This window comes from Rattus norvegicus, chromosome 1 (assembly GCF_036323735.1).
Source record: "Rattus norvegicus strain BN/NHsdMcwi chromosome 1, GRCr8, whole genome shotgun sequence".
In the NCBI taxonomy this organism is placed as follows: Eukaryota; Metazoa; Chordata; class Mammalia; order Rodentia; family Muridae; genus Rattus; species Rattus norvegicus.
The window spans coordinates 160,553,922-160,575,369 of record NC_086019.1 but is presented as its reverse complement, the minus strand read 5'-3'; the positions used below and the strand labels follow the sequence as shown (position 1 = coordinate 160,575,369).

Sequence of the window (21,448 nt, the reverse complement as noted above, 5' to 3'; positions counted from 1 at the left end):
TCTTAAAAATTGTCCTTTGACCCTCACTCCTGTGTGTCATGGTCTGTACAAGTCCTACATGCTTTGGTTCTCTCTCTCTCTCTCTCTCTCTCTCTCTCTCTCTCTCTCTCTCAGAAAATGTTCCGTTTCACAGCTCACTTTAGCTACCTTCATTCAAATCCCTTTCCTTCCTATTCTTTTGCTCAAGTCCTTATCTTCCTAACAGCCAAGCCTCTTTTCTGAGTTTGACAGCTACTAAACTATGCCGCCCCTGGCTTTCTTCTCTTCTGTGCTCCAGCCTGGTCTCCAGGGAAAGCAGAAGTGTGAAACAACCTTCCCAGCCAGAAAGCTTAGCCTATTTTACTATGATGAACAGCAAACGCCTATAAATTTGGCTGTAAACTAAGTATTCTACCATGGAGCCAGGCAAGACGAACCTGTTACCTCTTGTGGGGGTGGTCTTTCCTATTCATTCCTTCTTTCATTTTTTTTTTAAGACTGGGTCTCACGTAGCTCACACTGATTTCATACTTGCTATACAGTTGAGGATGACCTTGATTACAGGCTGTGCTGCCATGTCCGGTTTATGCAGTGGTGGTTATGGAGGCCCAAGCTTCCTGGGTGCCAGGCGAGCACTGTCAGCAGAGCTACCCATATCTATGATGTGTTATTTTTTTTAAGAGGGACAACAAAGGTGAACGTGCTGTCTGTTGCCAGACCTGGCACACATAGACAATCAGATCAATAAGAACCTGAGACTAGTGTTTCAAGTATGTATTAAAATTACTGCACACCGATGAAAGACATTACGACTCAAGGGCTTTTCATAGTTGACTCTTATTCCATCAGAAAACAAATATTTATTTCCACTCAAGCTGGTCAGTGGAGCTGCCAACCAGTCAATACGGCCACAGTCCTCTCCTCCCACAGGAAGAAGTGCTGCTTGCCTGTGTCCTCAGAACTCAGAGGCGATCACACAGAAAGTTTAGTAGTACATGTAGACTATGTGGAGGGGGCTGCCGGAATGGCCATCTTCAGAACTGACCAAGAAGAAAACTGTAAAGCGGGGTGCCAGGAGCAGTGGGTGACATGCTGGTGACTGCTCTGTGCTCTGACTAAGCCACCATGATCGGTCACCAGGGGTAGTCGCAGCAGGCAGAGACTCTCCTGTCCTTCAACTAGTCTCAGTTAAATTTTTGTTCATCTGGCCTGGGACTGCTTTTGATTAAACTAATTATATTGCAGTTAATCGTAGAAGAAGAAGGGTGTGAAAGCTTTAAAAATATTAAGAGATTCTTTTATTTTGCTATAAGATATGGCATCTAATAAGATGCAGAAAGGATCCTTTATTTGGGGGGGGGGGGTACAAGCTTAGGGGCCACACCAAAGGCCAGCTCTATGACTCAGTGGACATGGGATCCAGTCACGTTACTAAATTCTTAGAACCCCTATGTTCTTACTTATAGCATAGGGGCATTGGAAGGCCTCAGCATGTGTGTGTGTGTGTGTGTGTGTGTGTGTGTGTGTGTGTGTGTGTGTGTGTGTCTGGCAAGTAGCAGCAGAATTCTCCACCTGCTGTCACCTTCTCTCTGCCTTAGGAAGTAGGCACCTAGGGCACATCCTTTCCTAGGCTGCTGCCCTGACCACAAGTAGGGCTCATGCACCAAACCCCACAAAATCTGTTGTGTGAAGGTCCAAACACTTCAGCTTCTGAACCTCTAGGAATTTTCTGCCGTCATGGGGTTATGCCACTGTGGTGTCAAAGCAGGTACATGCTATGGAGTCACGAGCAGGATGTGGTCTAATGTGGCATTATGTACATAAATGTGTGAGGAGGTGGCCTTGGTCTGTGGCCTACATAACTCAGGTAGATGCTTCAAGACGGTGATGACAAATGGTAGCTGCTGTGTAAGTTAGAAAGTCTTTCAGTTCTTAGTCACACTGGGCATCAATAACCTTACTAAAGGGAACTGATCATCTGGTTTTTGGAGAGCATTTTCTTTCCATGTTGGCCTTGGAGTTCATTTTCCCCCATATTGCTATTACAGTCTGTCCCTTCCATGGCATGTCTCTTGGGTTCTCGAGAATTCCTCCGACTGCCTACTATACACACTCTGTGCCGCTCAGAGGTGCCCAGGGGAGGGGAGCTCTTAATATGGGACCCCAGGGACACTTTATTCACAGTCACTTCCTTCAGGTGAATCCCTTTCCACCCTGAGGACCTTTGTGGTTTCAGAGTGGCCTTGGAGTGCCTGTGAGTAGAATAAAGTTCATTCTTACTCTGTATCTTGCTTCTGGCGCCCAGCACACCCCCATTAGCCAGCAGGAGAAAGCCTCCTCCAGAGTGACTTGCTGACTTTCTTAAAGCAATGTGCCCATCCTTTCCCATGGTGGGAGCTCATTAATTCCACAAACCCTGAAGCTCATCAATAATTCAGGGCGCCCTAGCGACACTGACAATCCCCCATGGAAGGGCTCACGCCAGGCGTTTGCTGGAGCCAAAATAATGTAGGTTTAAGATTTAGAGAAAGGCTAAGCTTTTCAAAAGAAACGATGCCCTTTAAGTGACAAGGGACCACTTCATCTCAATATCCCTCTTGCCAGCATCGGGTATGGCCAGGAGCCTTTCAGAATCCTGCAGAGCAGCAAGCGACTAATGCAGCGCACCTCCCACCTACCAAATGTCCTTCTCCCTGTGCTCCATCCTCTCTCACCCTTTTCAGCTCTGCATTCCTCTCCTTGCACAAGATCAACATCTTTTCTCACCTAGATGATAACACTTGTCCAACTGACTTTATTGTTCCCGATATTCTTCCCCGATTCCTTTTTAACAAAATGGCCCTAATGGGAGCCTTCCAAATCACAACTGTCTGCTGTCCTGCTCTTTAAAAACCTTCAGTAGCTTCTTTCCACCCAAAGTCAAATTTCACAGTTTGTAAGCCTTCACCTAGTTGGGTCAGATCTCTTTCCTGGTTGCCTAGTTTGGTCAGATCTACTTCCTAAGTGACTAACCCGTATGATACTGTTGGAAAGTGAGTCTTATCTGAGAGAATGTAGAGCCCTTGCAAACAGGCCCATTTCTGCTGTGGAACATCAACATTTCCCAGCAGTGTAGGAGGCCAGGCCACTGACTGTGTTTACTTACTCTGAACCAATGCAATTGGAAAGTGAACAAAAGCAGGCTTCTCATTGAACTACAAAATACCTGCTCTGCTCTGACAAGTTTCAAGCAGGCTCGAGCAGGCCTCTGAAGTGGAGCTGAGAATGAGAATCAGTGCCTATTACCCTAGAAGATTAGCCCAGTGGGGTTTGGTTCTTTCTCAGATTTTGCCAAGAAATATTTGTCTTCTAAAGAAAAATTCTGATTCACTGACCTAAGCCAGATAAAGGTCTAGTGGCATTATTTCCTGGACGAAATATCAGAGCAGGTGGTTTGAGAAAGGATGTGGGCTACCAGAAAGTCCAAAGCATTGGCTCCACTGCCTCCCAGAAGTGTAACCTGGACTAGCTACTAAGCCCCCTTCAGTTTCAGCTTCTCTTTTCAACCAAACTGGCAGCATTAAATCTATTTCCTTTGAAAAAAATTAACAATTCTCAAGACCCATGGTTGTAAAACCCTGTCACTCAGTAGGGAACAGCACACTGAATAATGATCCCATTATAAAGTTTGGTCTACATTTGGATGGTGACAGTGTTTGAGTCCCAGGAGGACGTTGAGAGACATATTTTCCCTGCTGGCATGATTTATGCCCAGCAAAGGCCAGTGTATTAAAGTCAAGGAAACTTGCTTCGTACCCATGGAGTTGGGTCCTAGTAAGACATTTGTTATAGTGGCAAGGTTGACTCAGCTGAGAAGCATTTAGTCCGTTATTGGCCCCTGCTGTTTGAATGTGAACTATCCCCTGTAGACTCATAGGTTTGAACATGTGTTACCCAGCTGTTTGGGAAGGTGGGACTTTGGAGGTGGGAGTTCATTGGAGGAAAGTGGATCACTGGTTTTTGGAGCCTGGTTCTACTTCCTGTCTGCTCTCTACTTCCTGACTGCTGCCTCCTGTTCCTGCTGCTACATTCCCCCCATGACAGACAGCATCTTCTTAACTGTTGGTGGAAATAAACTCTTTTCCCCCTTAAGTTGCTTCTCATTATAGCAACAATAAAAGTAGTAATATAGTCCTCCAAACCTTTTTCTTAATTAAAAAAAAAAATGCTGGGACTGAGAGATGACTCAGCAGTTAAGAACACTGACTGCTCTTCCAGAGGTCCTGAGTTCAATTCCCAGTGACCACGTGGTGGCTCACAACCATCTGTTATGGGATACAATGCCCTCTTCTGGTGTGTCTGAAGACAGCTATAGTGTACTCATGTAAAAAAAAAATAAATCTAAACAAACAAAGAAAACCACCACCAACAAAATGCTGTTACCTCTTACAAAAGCCAATTTACCTTTTTGTATTACAATTTTGGATGTTAACTCCAGCTCACAGTCTGTCAAGTGAGGGGGTGAGTAAGAACACCGTAACAATGTAATGTAACTTAATCCACTGAGGGACATTCTCACACATGTGCTAGTGCTTGGCAATCATTGCTTCACATCATCCTTGGGCTGACCTTGTGAGGCAGACCTGCCTCCCTGTTCATTTTATAGATAACTATGTAACAGTGAAGTGACCTGCCCAAGGTCCCCCTGGCTATCAAGTGTGTGAGTTGGGATTCAAGATCTGATTTCAAAATACATGTCTGTAGCCAGTGAGCACATGTATTGTGCCAGGTGTTGTGTTTAGACCCAACGACTAAAAGCTATGACATGACATTTCTCTGAAGGAAGTGCTTTTTACTTTTCTTTTCTTTTTTTAAGTCTCTGTCTAAGCCTTATTCTTACAGCTATGGGGTCTCTCTGGAGAATTAGATATCACCTAACCATGTAAGTGTTTCAAATATTACTAATTGCTTTTTCATTGGGGGATCCTCTTCAAAGAACAAACTTACCAAAGCCAGGCCTTTTCTGTAAAGGAAAACAGACAGCAAGCAATAGACCACCTGCTCCCTCAAGACTGTAGCCTACTTCTTATTTCCAGAGTCTGGCTTGTGTACCTAGCACACAGTGGGCACTCCACATGTGGCTGTTGGGTGAAGGGACGCAACACTAATGGAATGCAGTCCTCAGTGTTGTCTTTACTTGCTCTTTGAGCATCTTCCTTTTGCAGGCCACCCAGGCTGGTTCCCAGTATCTGAATTCTGTTGGGCCATAGGCCATAAGGAATGGGGTGGGGGGTGACATGAGATGGGATGGAGGGGGTGAAAGGTATAGGGGGGAGGGCACAGGGATGATGGAAGGATTACAACACAATGTCACAGACAGATCTAAGTGACTTGGGCATAGAACAACATTCTAGGTCTATGACTCCATGACCCCAACCCCACCCTCATTAAGTAATGAATACTGTGACAAAGCAGGGGGTGTGGCAGCATGTAGACACACTGTCATGCTAATGGTGTGTATTTACATTTTTTATGCACGGTTCTTCTTTTATACTCGCACGCATACACATACACAAACACAAAGACAACAGGAAAATAGAGGAAGACCATACCTTTAACTACCCTATCCAGATAGTGAGCTTGGGAGATAAAAGACAGGACATTTAAGGTAGGACCAAGGAAGTGCAGAACTGCCTGCCCTGTAACCATGCCAAGTATTAAGGAGACACAAGGGGAGGGTGGGGAATCAGGGTGGTGCCCAGTGTTTGGGACAGGCCTCTGCCATGGTGGGAAAAAAAACAAACCAAAGACAAAATGACATGGGATAGAAGGAAGGAGAGCAAGCACATTCTCCATGAAGAGCCGAGAGGAATGGTCAACTCATTCTGGGATCCAGGCATTTGGAAATGTGATCATATAAACAGGAGACACGTGGAAGAATGCAACAGAAGAAACAAGTCTGGGGGCTGCACAAGTGGCCACAATCCTGCTCTGCCGGGTTCACTAATGCTCAAGGGGAAATCACAACTAAGCCCTTTGTCTACCCAGATCAATGGTCAACCTCCTTCAAGGGGAATCAGTTAGAGTGACAAATTACCTGGGCAGAAAAGTGCCTGAGAAATGAGAGGTTAGAGGTAGACAAATTCTGCATCACTTATGATACATACTAGGCTCCTAGGTTGAATACATTGCTAGCTTGTCTGTTTGACATTTTAAAATTATCTGGGAACAGATATGTCTACACAGACTTAAATGCAGAATGTTGGGTACATTGAATAAGATGTACCCTACTTCATGCATCTTATGAGGGATGTGAGGTAGAGGTCAATGGATGTCACTGTGAAAATTAGGAAAAGGGAAGGGAAACCTGGCCACTTCTTAACTCAAAAGACAATGGTGTATGCTTGGTTTTCCAGTGGAGATACCATTTGAATTACATGACAATTTAAGGTCCTGGTTACTTGTGAGGATATGTATCAAACACTGCTTTGGTATATAAAGCCAGTGTGTACATATGAGCTGTGTCTGGATGTTCAGAACTGGTCTCTTCAGTCGTAGCCCATGTCAGGAGTGTACTTACTCTCCCCATCTGGGCTATAGAAGAGGCTCCTATCTCTAGTTTCACTATGCCTCTGTTTCCTGTATTCCCATACAGGCCAGACAGAGCGGGAAGTCTTGTAAAGCAACCAATGCCCGCATGAGACTCAAAAGTCCCTAGATGGGACTTAACTATAATGGAGAAGCTTTTTCTGAAATCCTTGATTATATAAACTGTAAGGACATTTTTTCTTCATTTCAGAAAAATGATAGATAATATTGCTGTCTGTCTGTCTGCCTGCCATCTGTTTGTCATCTATTGATTTATCTATTTACACCAAAAAATACTGGTAGATGAGAGACTCTGTTCTTAGTTCACGTATCAATACAGTACCTGTTATGATGAAATATGCACCTGGAACCTGCGTAGTCAAGTGGAAAATTGGGAACAGGGGATTTAATAGGGCAGCTATGCTTCCCTTTGTTCTTAGAGGTGCTGTGGCATCTGTTCACCATCAGGATATGAGGGTACTATGAAGGAGAATGGCTTCTAAGCAGGAGTGAATACACAAAGCCATGGAATGGCAAACATGGGGACCACCCAAATGAAAAGATAGAATATGGGGAGAGCCCATCTTAAGGACATCCAGGAGGTCTCTGGCCAAGAGAGGAATGTCACTGGTTCTTGGTCCATCTCTTTTTTTTTAAATTTAGCATCTACATTTGCAAAGCAGTCTCAAATTTTGTAGGCATCTCCTTGTGTGGTGTTCCAGAGTTTTGCTATCAGAGAGCAAGGACACGTAGGATGCCCTGGCTCTGGTGGTCTCTTAGCTTTCGGATACACAGAGCTCTTTCAGAGGATCTAATCATACATTCTTCTAACAACTCTAAGCCCGGGGACAGAATGTGTGACATGAGCTATGTTTTCCCTCCCTAAAACAGCAAGGGAAGATGAGTCCCCATGGCTGGGATCCACATGACCATCGCTGTGCAGCTCGTGCTTTGAGGGAGTTTTCTGAAAAGAGAACATCCTTGATTGTCTTCGGACTCAATGGTGGCTACTGAAGGTTATGTGTACTCTACAGGATAATCTCCTGAAAGCCGGGGCTGACTTCAGAGAGCTCTTTCTCTTTGAATGCCATTCCATTTTCAAAGACTGTATAGTAATACAGATCCTATTTAGTGCAAATACTTTAATACCTTTTAAATAGGCTTGCTAATTTCTCCCAACCACAGGTGGGAAGCCAGCAGAAGCAACCGAGACAGATCAGGCTGTATTCAGCGTGTGGGTTTTCAGGAGATAAGTGTGGTCATTGAGAATTTCAAATCCCGAGTCCACATATCAAAAGGGGTTCCTTTGCTACGATGCCACCATAAATCCCCATGAATCAAAAAGCTGATGCGCCAGTCACAGCCAAGTTCAAGAATTCTTGGAATGGAAAAAGACTTCTACTTTGGGCTATTGAGAATGGAAGGGACATCTGGATTTTTGAAGTCCAATACTGGTTACTTGAAAGAAATAAAAGTCCCATACTGTAACTGCTTGAACATCTTGACACGTATGTTCTTGAGCACTGCCATTTGAGATCTACGATATTAGAGCATTTAGAGAAGATGGTGCCAGCCCAAAAGTTTGTATTGTAGAAGGTGGCTCAAGAGCTCATGGAACCTCAGTGTCTTTCTACTCAGGGCTTCAGGATGAAGGCAGTGGCGGCGGTGGCAACAGCATCTACCCTTGTAGGCTGCAGTCATTTCCTTGATGTTGCACAAAAGTTTCTTGGACTCTTGCTATCTCCCCAGCCACTGAGGAAGTAGAGAAACTGGCAGCATGGAGTCACTGACAGTAGGTTCTGGGGTGGTCTTAGGTCACTGGCGTTTCTGGGACTACAATGTGAAGATGTGTTTTTTCACTGGCCTGGATCCACCGGGGTTCCTAAGGGTTTCCATTCCAACAGTCCCCAGAAGCCTGGGCCTCCATCAAGGATGGTGAAGATCAGACCTGAGGTTTCTCCTTCTCACACCCCAGGGCTCTTGGCTTGACAATGAACACTTGCATTACTAGTTCTCAAGGCAGATGAAGCAGAGATCATGCACTGCGGCAGGTGGAGGTAAGGAGGTTAGAGTTTCCTTAATTTCTTTCTGGCAGATACCAGCTACCAATGTGATGTTTTATTAAGAGCCAACAAATTCATATTCTTTGTTTTTCTGGATGCAGGGCTGGTGGATGAATAGTCAGTGGTTTCTACCTTGAAATGACTCCACAAATCTCATTTATTTTCTTCTACTTCCCCACCATTACCATGCGCGCTGACATCTCCCAGAGACACCAGTAATCAGACTCCTCCTCTGATAGCTCCAGGTGTATCCTTGTGTGCACTTTCCCCCCTTCTCCCTTTCCTGATGGTCTCAGGTCTTGTTTCGAGAGCGTTTGAGGGTGGATAGCAGAGGGTCATCATACCTAAGTGATTTCTGAGCTCTTGTTGAAGGATAGTGTGATTGCGAAGGGAAACCTGAGAGCTACCATTTGAAAGTAGACAAAGGGCTCCAGAAGATTCTGTGGTTTCCTTTAAAATTCCTCTTCACCGTGAAGTCTGGTTTCGTTCACTCAAGGGGTTGCGTCATCAGAGTGTTATTTTGATCTTTACTCCCAGAAGAGGCTGTTGTTTTAGAATCAGGATTTATGTGATTGGACAGCTCTCCTGAAGTTCAGTAAATAATCCCGAGCGTCTGGCATCTCCCGCTATCACAGCTTTGGGGTCAAGGTTGGATTTTATAAATGAAATCAGAGGCTGGCATTTCCCACACATGTTTTGAGGCTTCGTGGATGAGGGGCACTGAGGTGAGTGAAATGATCACCTCAGAATTGATCCAAAATGTTAGTGTTTTGAGACAGGAAAAGAAATTAAGCACCTTCTTAAATTTAACAATAGTTTTCAGCTTTTCTAAAGAAATTGGAGGTCAAACCTTGGATTTACAGGGCCCATAACATTCCTGGAACAGACATCTAAAAATGCGCTTTTGATGACTGTGTATGGACTATAGACTTGAGGAACCAAGCCAATCCATCTTACCTCAGCTTCTAGACTAGGAGACCGTAGCTCCCCTTATATGCAAATGGATGTTGTATATGCAAATGAGTGCCACATTTGCAAATGAAGCATTAGTATTGAGAGGCCAAAACAAAATTGAAGAATCCTTCTTCTCTCAGGGATAATTTCAGGTGAACCACTTCTGGCATGATAGATATGCTGTCCTATGGGTGGGTGGTAGAGGAAAGGACTGGAATTCTCTCATCGCTGGTGATGTCATCCAGTTGGTGATGTCATCCAGCTGCACACTCTGGATTCATTGAGAGAAAAACTGCCCCCAAACAACCGTGTAGTTTTCCTATGGCAATTTCACCAGAGACCTACTCTCTAGGTGCTAAGAGTGAGCGATTCCTCAACATAAGGCATGGGAGGTGGGAGGGGCTGCATGTGGAGCAGTCTTACAATAATAAAAATATATTATCGTTAAGAAAAATGCCATTGACACATTTCTTCTTTGGAAAGTCAACTTCTTTTGAGATAAAATAAGCAGCCTCCCTGAAAGACAAGGAAGACCAATTCTCTAAAGGACTGCATGTCATGTCTACTACAATACGCTGCTTTGGAAAGTGTCACCTGGATAAAAGGGTTCTTCTGGTGGGCTTGGCTTAGGGAGTCCATAGTTATCTTGGTTGTCAAGTGCTTCCTTCCTGCCTACTGTAAGGTAAAGTTACTTCTTCCTGTTTATGGAGGGCAGCAGTATGTGAACAAACAGACCCTGACTCTGGCTTCCACTACTCAGTGCCAAGGTACTAGCTTCTCTGGGTTAGGAGAGAACAGGATTGCAGCTGCAGAATAAGACCCACCCTGGCACAGTGGACTGAAGACAAATAAAAACTGAACGCTTAGCATCTCTAACTTCTCACATCAGTCCCCTCTGTCCCTGTGTGATGCTCACTGGGAATCATTTTTAAAAGGATTTCTTCTTACTCCCTCAACAAGGGAAGGGGGACCCATCACTGTCTCTCTATCCCCTTCTGTTATACAAGGTTACTGACATGTTCCTTCCTTCAGCACAAGGGGGTTGGGTTTCTCGCAGAGATGCAGCTGGCCACAGCAGAGACCCAAGAAGAGGAGGGAGCCATGCAGGGAAATTACACAAGGACAAAGAAAATGCTCATCACACAATGAAGAAGAGAATTCCCAGCCCAAGGTCCTTTCATCTGAGCCACTGTGACTAGCCTGTGTGACCTCTTCTGTGTCCTGTGACATTTGTTCTTCTTTGTGATATTTATGACTGTCAATCTTCCTCTTTTGATATGCACGTTTACCTTGGTGTTGATCTTATCTAGAGAGAAAAACTATCTGGAACTAGAGAAGAACACGTCCTTAAAGGGAAACAACGGAGCAGGCAGGAGACATAGAAAGGAAGGTAAGGCTTCTTGATGCCAAAATAAATGGGACCTTCTTAAAGCCAGTCTGATAAATAGCTATCGCAGATGTAGGCCAGCCTGCCCAGCCCTGACATGGATCCTCTTCAGTGAGGCCAAGGGAGAGTTTCCCTCTATCCCTATCCTTTGACACAGGTGAGATGTCTTGTCTTATATGAGGTGGGTACTTTTTGGAATTTGGCAAAGCAAACTCAGAACTCTATAAGCAAGGGAAGGAAAACCAAATGTGTTCTCCTTGTGTTTGAACTCTTTGTTTCTTTAAAAGTATGTGAGAGAGAGCAGGGTATAGAGGTGCACACCTTTAATTCTGCACGCAGCAGGCTGAGGCACATGAATCATCATGGCTGCCAAGGAAAGCCTTGGGTGCCGTCCTTAGGAACACCATTGCCTCATTTGAGGCAGCGTCTCTCACTAGCCACTGAGCTTCAGAGATCCTCCTGCCTCTGTCATCTGATGCATGGGCCACAACAGCTGGCTTTGACATCAGTTCTAGGGATTGAACTCAGGTCCTAAGGCTTACAAGGCAAGCGCTTTACTGAGTCAGCCATTTCTCTGGTACATGAGTCTTTCTTTGCATGGGAATGGACTTCTGGGTTAAGAGGCTGAGTGTTTAGGCTGCCGTCAGAAGAAAGCACAGAGGAAGGCAGAAACCCCTCAGACAGTTAGCCTCACTTTTCTCTAAGAGAATTCCAAGGCAGCCCTAAAGTAGGACGGCATCATCACACAGAAGCTGCCGGGTAGCATACAGTGAGATGGGATGGCATAGTCTGCTGTCGGGAGAGAAAGCTGTATCACCAACATGAAGGGGATATGTGAGGAACATGGGCTGAGGCAAAGTGGGGGGACTCAGAGTCACACTAGATAAACTGCCTGGCCTCTGGTCGGGACCAAAGCTGGGTGCCTGGTTGGCACCTGGGCACCATCTGCAAGGACCGTAGGGCAAACAGCTGGAAAGAGAAAAATCAAGTTTCTGAATCTTGTTCTAAAAGGTGAAATGGCCATTCCTCTTAGGCCTCTGAGAAAGAGAAAATTATCCATACCTCTTTGCATTGTTAGGAGTATAAAATAAAGCAGTTAAGGCCTTAGGCACAGTGCTTGGCACATCATAAATACTCAAAAATTAGAAGCCATTGTTGTTAATAAATATAATGTGTCCCATAGCTGTTTACTGACTTGGTGATGTTGCAGGGGACCAACATCTATGAAGTAATGGCAAAACAGAAAGATTGGATGCAAGGTAGAGTCATTTGCTTAAAACTCCTTTGTCTCTAAAAAGCTAGGGCTTTTCTGCCATTTCTGAGACCCAAGAGGTCAGTTTCTCTGCTGAGAGGCACCTGGAATTCTGCCTTATAAAAGCCATGTGCTTACCATCTGATTGCAAACCCTTTCTTAAAAAAAGAAAGAAAGAAAGAAAAATAGGAAAGGGAAGAAGTTAAAACGAGTACACAAAGCAGTTGATTCAATAAAGAGCTTTTGGTGAGTGTTCATTCCAGGATAATAAACCAAGAGAAACGTCTGGCTGTGTTTAAAATCAACAAAGCCAGCAGGAAAGGCAGAGAGACGGGAAGAAGTGATCAGCTTGTTTTTAAAGCTGCCGACAGTGCTGCTTCAGCAGGGACTGGTGCAGAGCAGCCCCCAGAGAGGAGAAAGGAGACAGATGCAGACAGGATGGAAGCCTGGGGCAGGGGAAAGAGGAATGCAGATGTGGCCTGAGCACCCTGTGGGAGAGTTTTATGCCAAGGTTAGAGGCCTCTTCAGGAGCCCCTGCTACTACTGGGGGCTACACAGCCATAGACAGCGATGATGGCTCCATGTTTGGAGCATTCCACCGTGTGCCGCTCCGTGCCAAACTCCTTAGGTGAGGAAACAGATTCCGACAGGCGATGGCACTTGCCCATCATGGCTGCCATTCAACTCATCTTTGGGCAAAGAGCAGTGTTGCATTTAGCTCTGGATGGGCTAAACAGCAAGACCTGCTAACTAGCTAGGTGTCAGCTGGGGAATGCAAACCGGGAGGATGTGTGTTGAAAATGACAGATGGTGTATTTAAACCCAACTCATGTCTAGGAAAAGCCAGTCATAATGTCATCAGATGAAAGGACTTTTGGTGCCTATCCACATGCAATGGAGGAAGGGTCGGGCTGCCCCCAAAAATGTCTAGAGAGCAATCAAAATGCCCGGGGACGTGCATCATACCAATGGTGCAGTGTTCGCCGTTCCAGCCAGGGCTGCATTCGCACTTGCCATCCCGGCAGGTCCCGTGTTCTGCACAGCGTGGGTGGCAGGCCCGTTGGTCGCATGCAGCCCCCATCCAGCCATCCTCACAGCGGCAGGTGCCTCCTACACAGACGCCGTGGCCACCACAGTCAGCAGCACAGATCTCTGTGGGCAAGAGAGAAGGGCCAAGGGGCAGGGGTGGGAGGAGAGAGAACAAAAGCTTATTAAGCTAGCTGTTGCTGGGAACAAGGGTCACACTTGGCCACCTAGTTAGGCTCTCTGAGCGGATAAGGATTCCAGCTGCTTGGCAGAGCGATTTCCACAGCCCATGACCTCGAAGAACAATCCTGTGGCAGAAGCCTGCCAGCCCTAGCTTCCTCACCAGAAGAGGGGGGATTGTGCAGCTCCGCTCTATTTGCTTTCCCCCATTGCCAGTCTGTCCCTGCTTTTGTGCTTGCCACTTCCAAAGGGGACCGGCCTTCTGAACAGATGTGAGAACAAGTCAGATTTAATTAAAAACCAGTTATGTGTGAACACAAGGCGAGGGTGAGTTCCTGTTGCCAAATGAAGTGCTTGTGGACCTGGCGAGGAACCCGTGGCGTTTCCCTGCATCCTTGACTCCAGTGGAAGCTGGGCAGGAAAGTGTGTGTGTGTGTGTGTGTGTGTGAGAGAGAGAGAGAGAGAGAGAGGGGGGGAGAGAGAGAGAGAGAGAGAGAGAGAGAGAGAGAGAGAGAGAGAGAGAGAGAGAGAAAGTAAGTATTGGTAGGCACTGGTCCACTCATCGGGTTTTCAGTGTTGTCCACCAATGACGGTTGTCCTGTGATGCTGGGTTTATTCTCTCTCCTTCAGTTGATGCTTCCCCTACCACCATCTAAATGAGCTTTTAGTTCCAAAGTAAACAGCTGGGGGAGGAGGCTATTTCATGGCCAGAGCAAGGCCTCCTTGTCCTTCACAAAGGCTGGTCTGTGTGGGTGCAAAGCACACAGGACCTGATTCACAAGTCCCCTGGGCTCCAGGCCAGCAGCTGCTTCATGCTTACTAAGAACTGAGACCAAAAGGTTTCTAAACTGCAACTGCTTTTTAGGAAAATTGTATAGTACACTTATCACAGGATCTTGTTTTCCAGGGCTCTATGGAGGCCTAGACTTGACTGACTCATGGCCAAACAGTCTTCCAATGTATGTGAGATTTCCAACAATTTAAATTTCTTTGCAACTGGGTTAAGTGGCACCTGTGTCAAGCTGTCTCCACCCATTTCTCCCTTGTAAGAGGCACTGCTAGTCTAGAAGTTGCTAATGCTCTACGAAAAAGGGCTGGGTGATAGTTCAGCTTCCTGCATAAGCTCAACACTCTTAGTTTGTAACCCCTGTACCCATATTAAAGCTGGGAATTGCTATAAGTACCTGTGGTCCCAGAGTCACCCAGCTGGCAAGTATGGTTGAAAAGGTAAGCTTTGGGTTTCCTGAGAGATTCTGTCTACAGTGGAATACAGTAGAGAGTGATAAAACAGGGTACACACATGCACACGTGCACACATATGTACACATGCATGCACACATACACACACACACCAGGAAAAAATAAAATTGGATCTCAGTGATTCTGACTTTTATTACCAACCTAGACAATAATAATAATAATAATAATAATAATAATAATAATAATAATAATAATAATAATAATAAACAAAGAGCTAACTGGGAAATTTAAAAAGCACAGTAAGAATTGCTATTTATTTAATGTTCCTACACAGATATCTTGCCAAGTTGCCACCTCAGAATGGAGATCATGGCTACATGAAGTACACACGATAACTCTCAGCTGTCCAGGGGCAGGGTAGGGGCTACAGATGGGCAGACAGTTGTGACCTGGAGCCAGAGACCAGGATCCATGCTGGACCCAGGGGCTTCAGGACTGTGGGACTATGTAGGTGGTCCCTTGGACCCACTGAGTCACGGTGTTTTGATTTGGAGGGTGTGAACAGTAAAGCCTTGCTATAGAACAGCCCTCTGTACTCTGTAGATGTGAGCACTCAGGGAAGAGCAGAGTGTGGAAGGCCAAGTAACCCAGGACAGAGGACAGGGTAGTTCACTTCCTATTGGGCATTCAAAGAGGCTTGTGGGGTCCTGGCCTACTCAGTCACTGGTCTTGGGACCCTGGGGTCACTTAGTTCCTCTCTCTGGGTATCAAGTTCCTCATCTACTTCTGAGGGAACCTGATGATGGCTCAAACCCCTTTGAACTCTAAGACTATGCTATAATACTCTCCATGTTACATAGTACAACTGTCAGGTAAAAGGCTCAAGGTCCTCCTCCTCTAAGAAGTTGTCTGTAATTCACTGGCAGTTAACCTCTTGCTCCTTCCTACCCTATACCAGAAGGTGACTCTGATCAGCAGCAACCAGGGGCTGGCTCTCCTTCCTCTGATCGTTAAATTATAAACAGATCAAGGTGTGCCCCATGTGACAGGTGCCTGACAGTGGAAAGCTGATGTCTATGCCTCTCAGCCTATCTGAGTGTCCAGCATGCCTGCTTGTTTAGCATCTCCAAAAGACGGGACTATACAACTCAGTGTCACATATCCAGCAGCCCTCCTGGTGGCGTTTTCCTCAGACAACACCTTGGGCTTTCCTAAAGACAAAGAGCAACAACCTTCAGGCTCCCAAGCCCTGCCAGTCCTGGGCTGGGTTGCACCTCTGACACTTCCGTCTATTAATGCACACTCAAAAGGGCTGTGCCTCCCAGTGACTCTGGAGGCTGGCTGAGCACCCCGGGAGAGAAGGATGACTTAGGTTGGGTTTGCCCAGCACTTTTCCCAAGTGGCAAGTGATGGTATGAAAGTAAACAGCAAACAGCCCTCTGTTCACACTGTTCACACTGAGGTGTGAACCCAGAGACTGTGAGCAGCTGGGGCCAAGGTAGCAGCTGGGTTTTAGGCAGCAGGACACAGAGCACCGGAAGAGCCAAGAACAGAAAAGGCAGGCTTTGCCTTGCAGTTGCCTCTGGGCCTTCAGGTCTTAGCTTTGGGTAAGGTCATCTTTGGTATCAAAGGAGATTTGGTTCCAGAGCCATTAGTCGCTTGAATACCAAAATCCATGGATGCTCAAGTTCCTTGTATAAAAGAGCACAGCACACTCTCTCAAGCTCTTCTGTACTTTAAATCATCTCTACCTTAGCATCATGCCCAAATGGCTGTTTGTGGTTGTTTGCTATATTGTTTAGGGAATGATGGCAAGAAAAAAAAAATCCGTATTCAGTACAGATTGCAACTTCCGTTTCCAGTCTGCAGTTGATCCAATCTCCAGATGCAGAAGTTATGATCACAGAATGTGGGCTTTGCTTCAGACGGTTATTAATTAGTTTGGGGGCAGTGCTGACTACAGACTTCAGGCTCGCCAGCCTGGTCACTTGCTTGGCTCTTCTGAGCTTCCTCTCCCCCTTTCCTATGGTGGGAATGCTGAAAGCCCCACTGCTGAGGGGACTTAGTGCCTGATCCAGGCATCAGTGAATTCCCATGATTCACTTCTAGTGATCTCCCGTACTTGCTTATCTGGAGTCCTGTGCCAAGTGCTGGAAATATACAGGCCAATAAGATAAAATTCTGCCCTGAGAGAGTACAAACTGATATTGGCATTCTAAAGATTATTCAGTACATGCATGAAGTGCTCTCTCCCTCTCTCTCTCTCTCTCTCTCTCTCTCTCTCTCTCTCTCTCTCTCTCATATACAGACATTATTAATGTCTACACCTCTTTGCTTAGTTACAATGGATTAAAAGCATGGATCTAAGGAGGAGACATACCTAGGACTTACCCATGGCTTTGCCATTTACTGACTGAATAAATTGCACTGCATCATATAACCCACTGAGCCTCACTTTGCATTTCTGTAAAATAGGGATAATAATTCTCACTTCACTACTCTCACAGGCCTGGTATTGAATTAAATGAGGTAATACGGGGGAAAGGTATTTCTGATTTAACACTTCTATCAAGTTTTATACCTTCCGAAGCACACTCACATATGGTTTCTCACTAATTCTTACAATAATGTTGCGAGAACACCTTGTTACCGTCCTTAGAGATGTGGCTTCTGAGAGCTACAAAGTCTAAGGATGCTTGGTAAGGTCTCGCTGGCATCTCTTGCACCTTCCTTGTTCTGGCATCTTGAGAACAATGGAGTTCTGCAAAGCAGGTATATCTTTAAATGGAGCATGAGACTAAACAAGACACATATCCTGGGGGGACTTCCCTCAGAGATCAGCAGACCCCTCCTACCCACTTCTGGGCCCAGTGTTTTTCCCTTTGTCACATCCAAGTCCAGTCCTGGGATCCATGAGATGAAGTGAGGCTTCCCCAGGCTGACACAGCATGCAGAGTTTGATCTGACCACCTAAGCACTCCACCTTCTTCCTGGTTCGTGCTGAACATGTTCTCCTATCCTCTGACCCTGCCTGGTGCCTGGTGGACCATCCATGGGCCTTTTACAAGCGGGGTTGTGAGCTTTCGTATATTTAATAGAAGGGACCCAAACCAGGTGACCTTGATGTTTATGGGGTGCTAACTGATGGTAGCACAGGAATGCCTGTTTGACCGAGTGGAAGGGACCCTCAACGCATGATGGGAGAAGAAACCCGAGACGCTACATTTGGCTTCAGTCTCTATTTTCCCCCCCACTCAGTACTTTTTATTTATTATTTTTGCCCTTGAAATAAAAGGACCTGTTTTATTTTTCCTTCTCAGATTCTGCCTTGACATTAAAGCAGATAAAACTTCACAGAGTGCTTGGTGAGAACCAAACAGGACAATGCTCTAGAATGTGCTTTGACAGCTCATATGCCATTTACATAATAGAAAAGGTCGCCTACGAAAGTGGGTCATAGTTCCTCTCTGAACCTTGGGTTTCTTCTTTCTAAGTGGGGGTGGGGTGGGGTGGCATCAGCCACTTTAGAGAGTGTCGTGGGACTCACTCTCACACGGGTAATTTCCTAAGGGCAAAACTGACAGTAGGCTTGAGGATCTAAACCTGACAGACCTTGCTTTCCCTCTCCCCCAGGAGTTGCATTCCAGTATCACAGATGACGTAACCCCTGTCCGTCAGGTTAAACGAGTTGGCATGACCCAAAGTAAAGACCCTAGCCTAGAATTTATGGCTGGCACAGTCAGCACATGACAAATTTCACACATACTATTTATTTAGCTTTTAATAAAAAAAAGGAAATGAGACAGGGCAAATGTAGCAAAGTCAAAAGATCAGAGTGAACGCTGTGGCTTGCTTCACACTCACCGCAAGAGAACATTTGGCTATGGCTGTTCGTCTCTTAGGTGATCAGAACCAAAACTTTCTGCCTGAAGTTAGAAGGGCCGAGGGTCTAGAGGAAATGTTTTGTGATTCACAAGCAACAGGGTAGGCTTGGTTTTAGATGTGACTACCCAACTTCCCAGCCGTGGGCCTTTGGGAAAATTCCCTTCTCAGCCACAGTTCTTTGTTTCTGAGATGGAGAGATGCTCACACAGAGTTGTAGAACTGAAGAAAACGGTCCACATGAGAAGCTCATACACAACTACTGTGAACAGGATTGACTGAAGGAGACCCGGGGTACAACTGCATCAGAATGGTACCAAGGAGCAGTTTCCAGAAGGATGGGAGGGTCTAGGTTTTATCCATTTTGGCTTCCTGATACTGGCACAGGTATGGCACAGTATGGTTTTCCCATAAAGATTTGCTGAGATTTTATTCTTTCCCATAAAGAATGTTGAGATATTAAAATCACTTCCTGGAGGAGATGCATGTCTGCTAGCTCAGCCTCATCTCAGAGCCATGATATTAAAAAATTACCATCAAATACGTTCAGACGGAGGCTCAATATTCTCGGGAGGTAAGTTTTTTAAACACCCACCTCCAATCCCTGGGAGCTCTGTAACTGTTAAACGTCTTAGTCCATATACTTGTGGACCCATCGTCCTTCATGCCAGCACCTGGCCTGCGCCTGTCATCTCACGACTGCATGGAAGGAAGTGGACACATGAGAACGGGTGACAGGACAGGAAAAGATGTAAGGGTTGGTTGTTGGTAATTATGCCCGGAAGTGTGGACATCAGGGAAAAGTTGCCCCAAGCCTCTCTCATTAGACATTACAAGCCAAGATGAAGCCTGAGACCTATCACTGCTGTGCTTTAATTTGTCTGGACTTACTTTGCAATCCTGTTCATTAAAGAAGCTGGAAGGTGAAGCTGGTCTTTACACTAATGATAGAGATTTATGAATTAATTTCCCCATAGAGTGTTGTCTACTCGGAAAGATGTACGTTGATAAAAACTGGGGATAGAGAATGCACCCTCCACTAGTGCCTGAACACTCCCACGGAACAAGGAGAATGAGGACGGTTTTGAAATTCCTTGCGTGTGGAAAGCGAGACTGCACTTCCCATGTGGGCTCCGGGAAGTCTTCATAAGTCTGTACTAGGCACTGATAGAATAACAAAAATGATTCTGTTTTGCTTAGGACCTGAGGTTTGGAGAAGGATCTTAGACATTTCAACAGAAGGCTTAATATATGTTTCCCAATAGCATTTTCTGTTAATTACTGGTCTTTGAGATCTTTGCGGATGGAGAGTTTAAGTCATGCTAGCCAGCCTGTGAGTCACACTGAGGACAGGACAAAGTGTCCTCGGTGTTCCCGAGTTGGTGGTGGTGCTCACACGTCCCCCCTCCCCTTAATTCATTAATACTTAGGACAGTTAGACTTTCACTTCCATATCACGGATGGGCCAACAGCTTGGGCAGATGACGTTATTTGCTCAACTGTTCATTGGCTAGAATGAAAGATGACTGTCTGTCCTAGCTCTCTTGGTCCATCGACTGTGGGATCAGGTTGAAGTAAGGCCCCTGATGCAATCTGACAGTGTTTTGTGAGTATAAATTATTTAGTAGAACCTTGCCTGAGTTAAACAACCTGATTGCTGAAACTGGAGATGGATTCTGCTTCCTCACCTTATCCCAAACCCCATTACACTGAGCCCTTTTTCTTCTGCCCCCTCCCCATCCGTCTGCCCAAACATCAGACCATCTGTCTGTCTACTTGGCTACTTCATTATTTAGCATGTCACCATCTACCCACCCAAACCATATGATACGAGCAAGTTGTCTCATCTCTCTATGCCTCAGCTTTCTCAAAAGTTGCATAAAAATTATGCAAAATGCAGCACAGATCCCAAGATCTTGGGTTTATAGAAGTCTGAGGAAGGTGCTTCATATTCTTCCCACCTTTTATGAAGTAAACAGTCATTATACGGCAAGTACATCATGTCTGTGTACTGGAAGTTAGCCAGGTGAAGGGAGATTAGAAACTGGGACGACAACGAGAACATTGCATTCCACTGAGGTGCCTTTGAACAGTTGGTGAGCACTGAACTGGAGGGACAGGCCTTGTGGGCAGCACCTCTGCTGGCCATAGAACACAGGCAGAGAGATGCGTGGGACACAGGCTATGTAAAGGACCGTCCAGAATAAGTTGGGAGGACTTAAGCAATGGTGTTGGTCCTCAGCAAGTAGGAGGCAAGAATCTCGGCTGGATGGAACGCTGGTGAATCAGTGTGAGCACTGAGGTAGCCCCTCTGTGGACTGAGCATTAGCGCTCTGAGTGAGGGGAGAGCTACAACTGCAGGGTGTGGGAGAGGTTGCCTGTCGTGCCCATGATGAGATCTGGCTGCTGGCAGAGCAGAAGCCAGCTGTGTATCCGGAGACAGTAAATGCTTGGGGAGAGTCTGGGGATTGCAAGGTGGGTATGAAAGAGAGCTGTAGAAATGAGGGAACCAGTGAGCGGTAGAGAAGGCAGCCAGGAGACGGAGGACTACAGGATGGATGGGAGCTGAAGGAGGGCAAGTCAGGGACAGCAGAAGGTGCTTTGTAGGTGGCATGTTGTCACCAGGAGATCTTCTTAAAGTGGATGGAGAGTCAAGGGAGGAAAAGCTGAGGACTCTGAGGAGCGACTTTTGAGGTTAGAGCATGAGAAGGCACCTCAGAAATCTAGTGGTGCTATAGACAAGAAGGCCAGGCAAGGAGGAAGAGTGTGCCTTGCCTTATGTACATGGTGTCAGTACTTGAGCAAGACCTTGTTAGCTGCCTCAGAAAAGCAATCATGCAGAGTCACTGTTGCAAATGGCTACAAGAGACCAGCCAGTGTACTCAGTGGCCCTCCTCTAGGTTTCTGCATGGGTTCTTCCCATGTGGGCCTCCTTCGGTCCATCTCTATAGGCTCAAG

General features: G+C 45.9%; 1 protein-coding gene across 22 annotated transcripts in view; it reads right to left on the bottom strand.

Annotated features, from left to right (window-relative positions):
* Tenm4 (teneurin transmembrane protein 4) overlaps window positions 1-21,448 on the bottom strand; it is a 2,974,939-nt gene that overhangs the window by 99,180 nt on the left and 2,854,311 nt on the right. For 19 of the 22 annotated variants that reach the window (XM_039113155.2, XM_039113170.2, XM_063262756.1 and 16 more), the window contains 2 exons: window positions 13,169-13,354; window positions 5,571-5,597 (listed from right to left, as the gene is read on the bottom strand). In XM_039113155.2, coding sequence (XP_038969083.1) covers window positions 5,571-5,597; window positions 13,169-13,354 — 213 coding nt within the window. The remainder of the gene's footprint in view (window positions 1-5,570; window positions 5,598-13,168; window positions 13,355-21,448) is intronic. The other 3 variants (XM_039113138.2, XM_039113140.2, XM_039113152.2) reach the window with 1 other exon arrangement.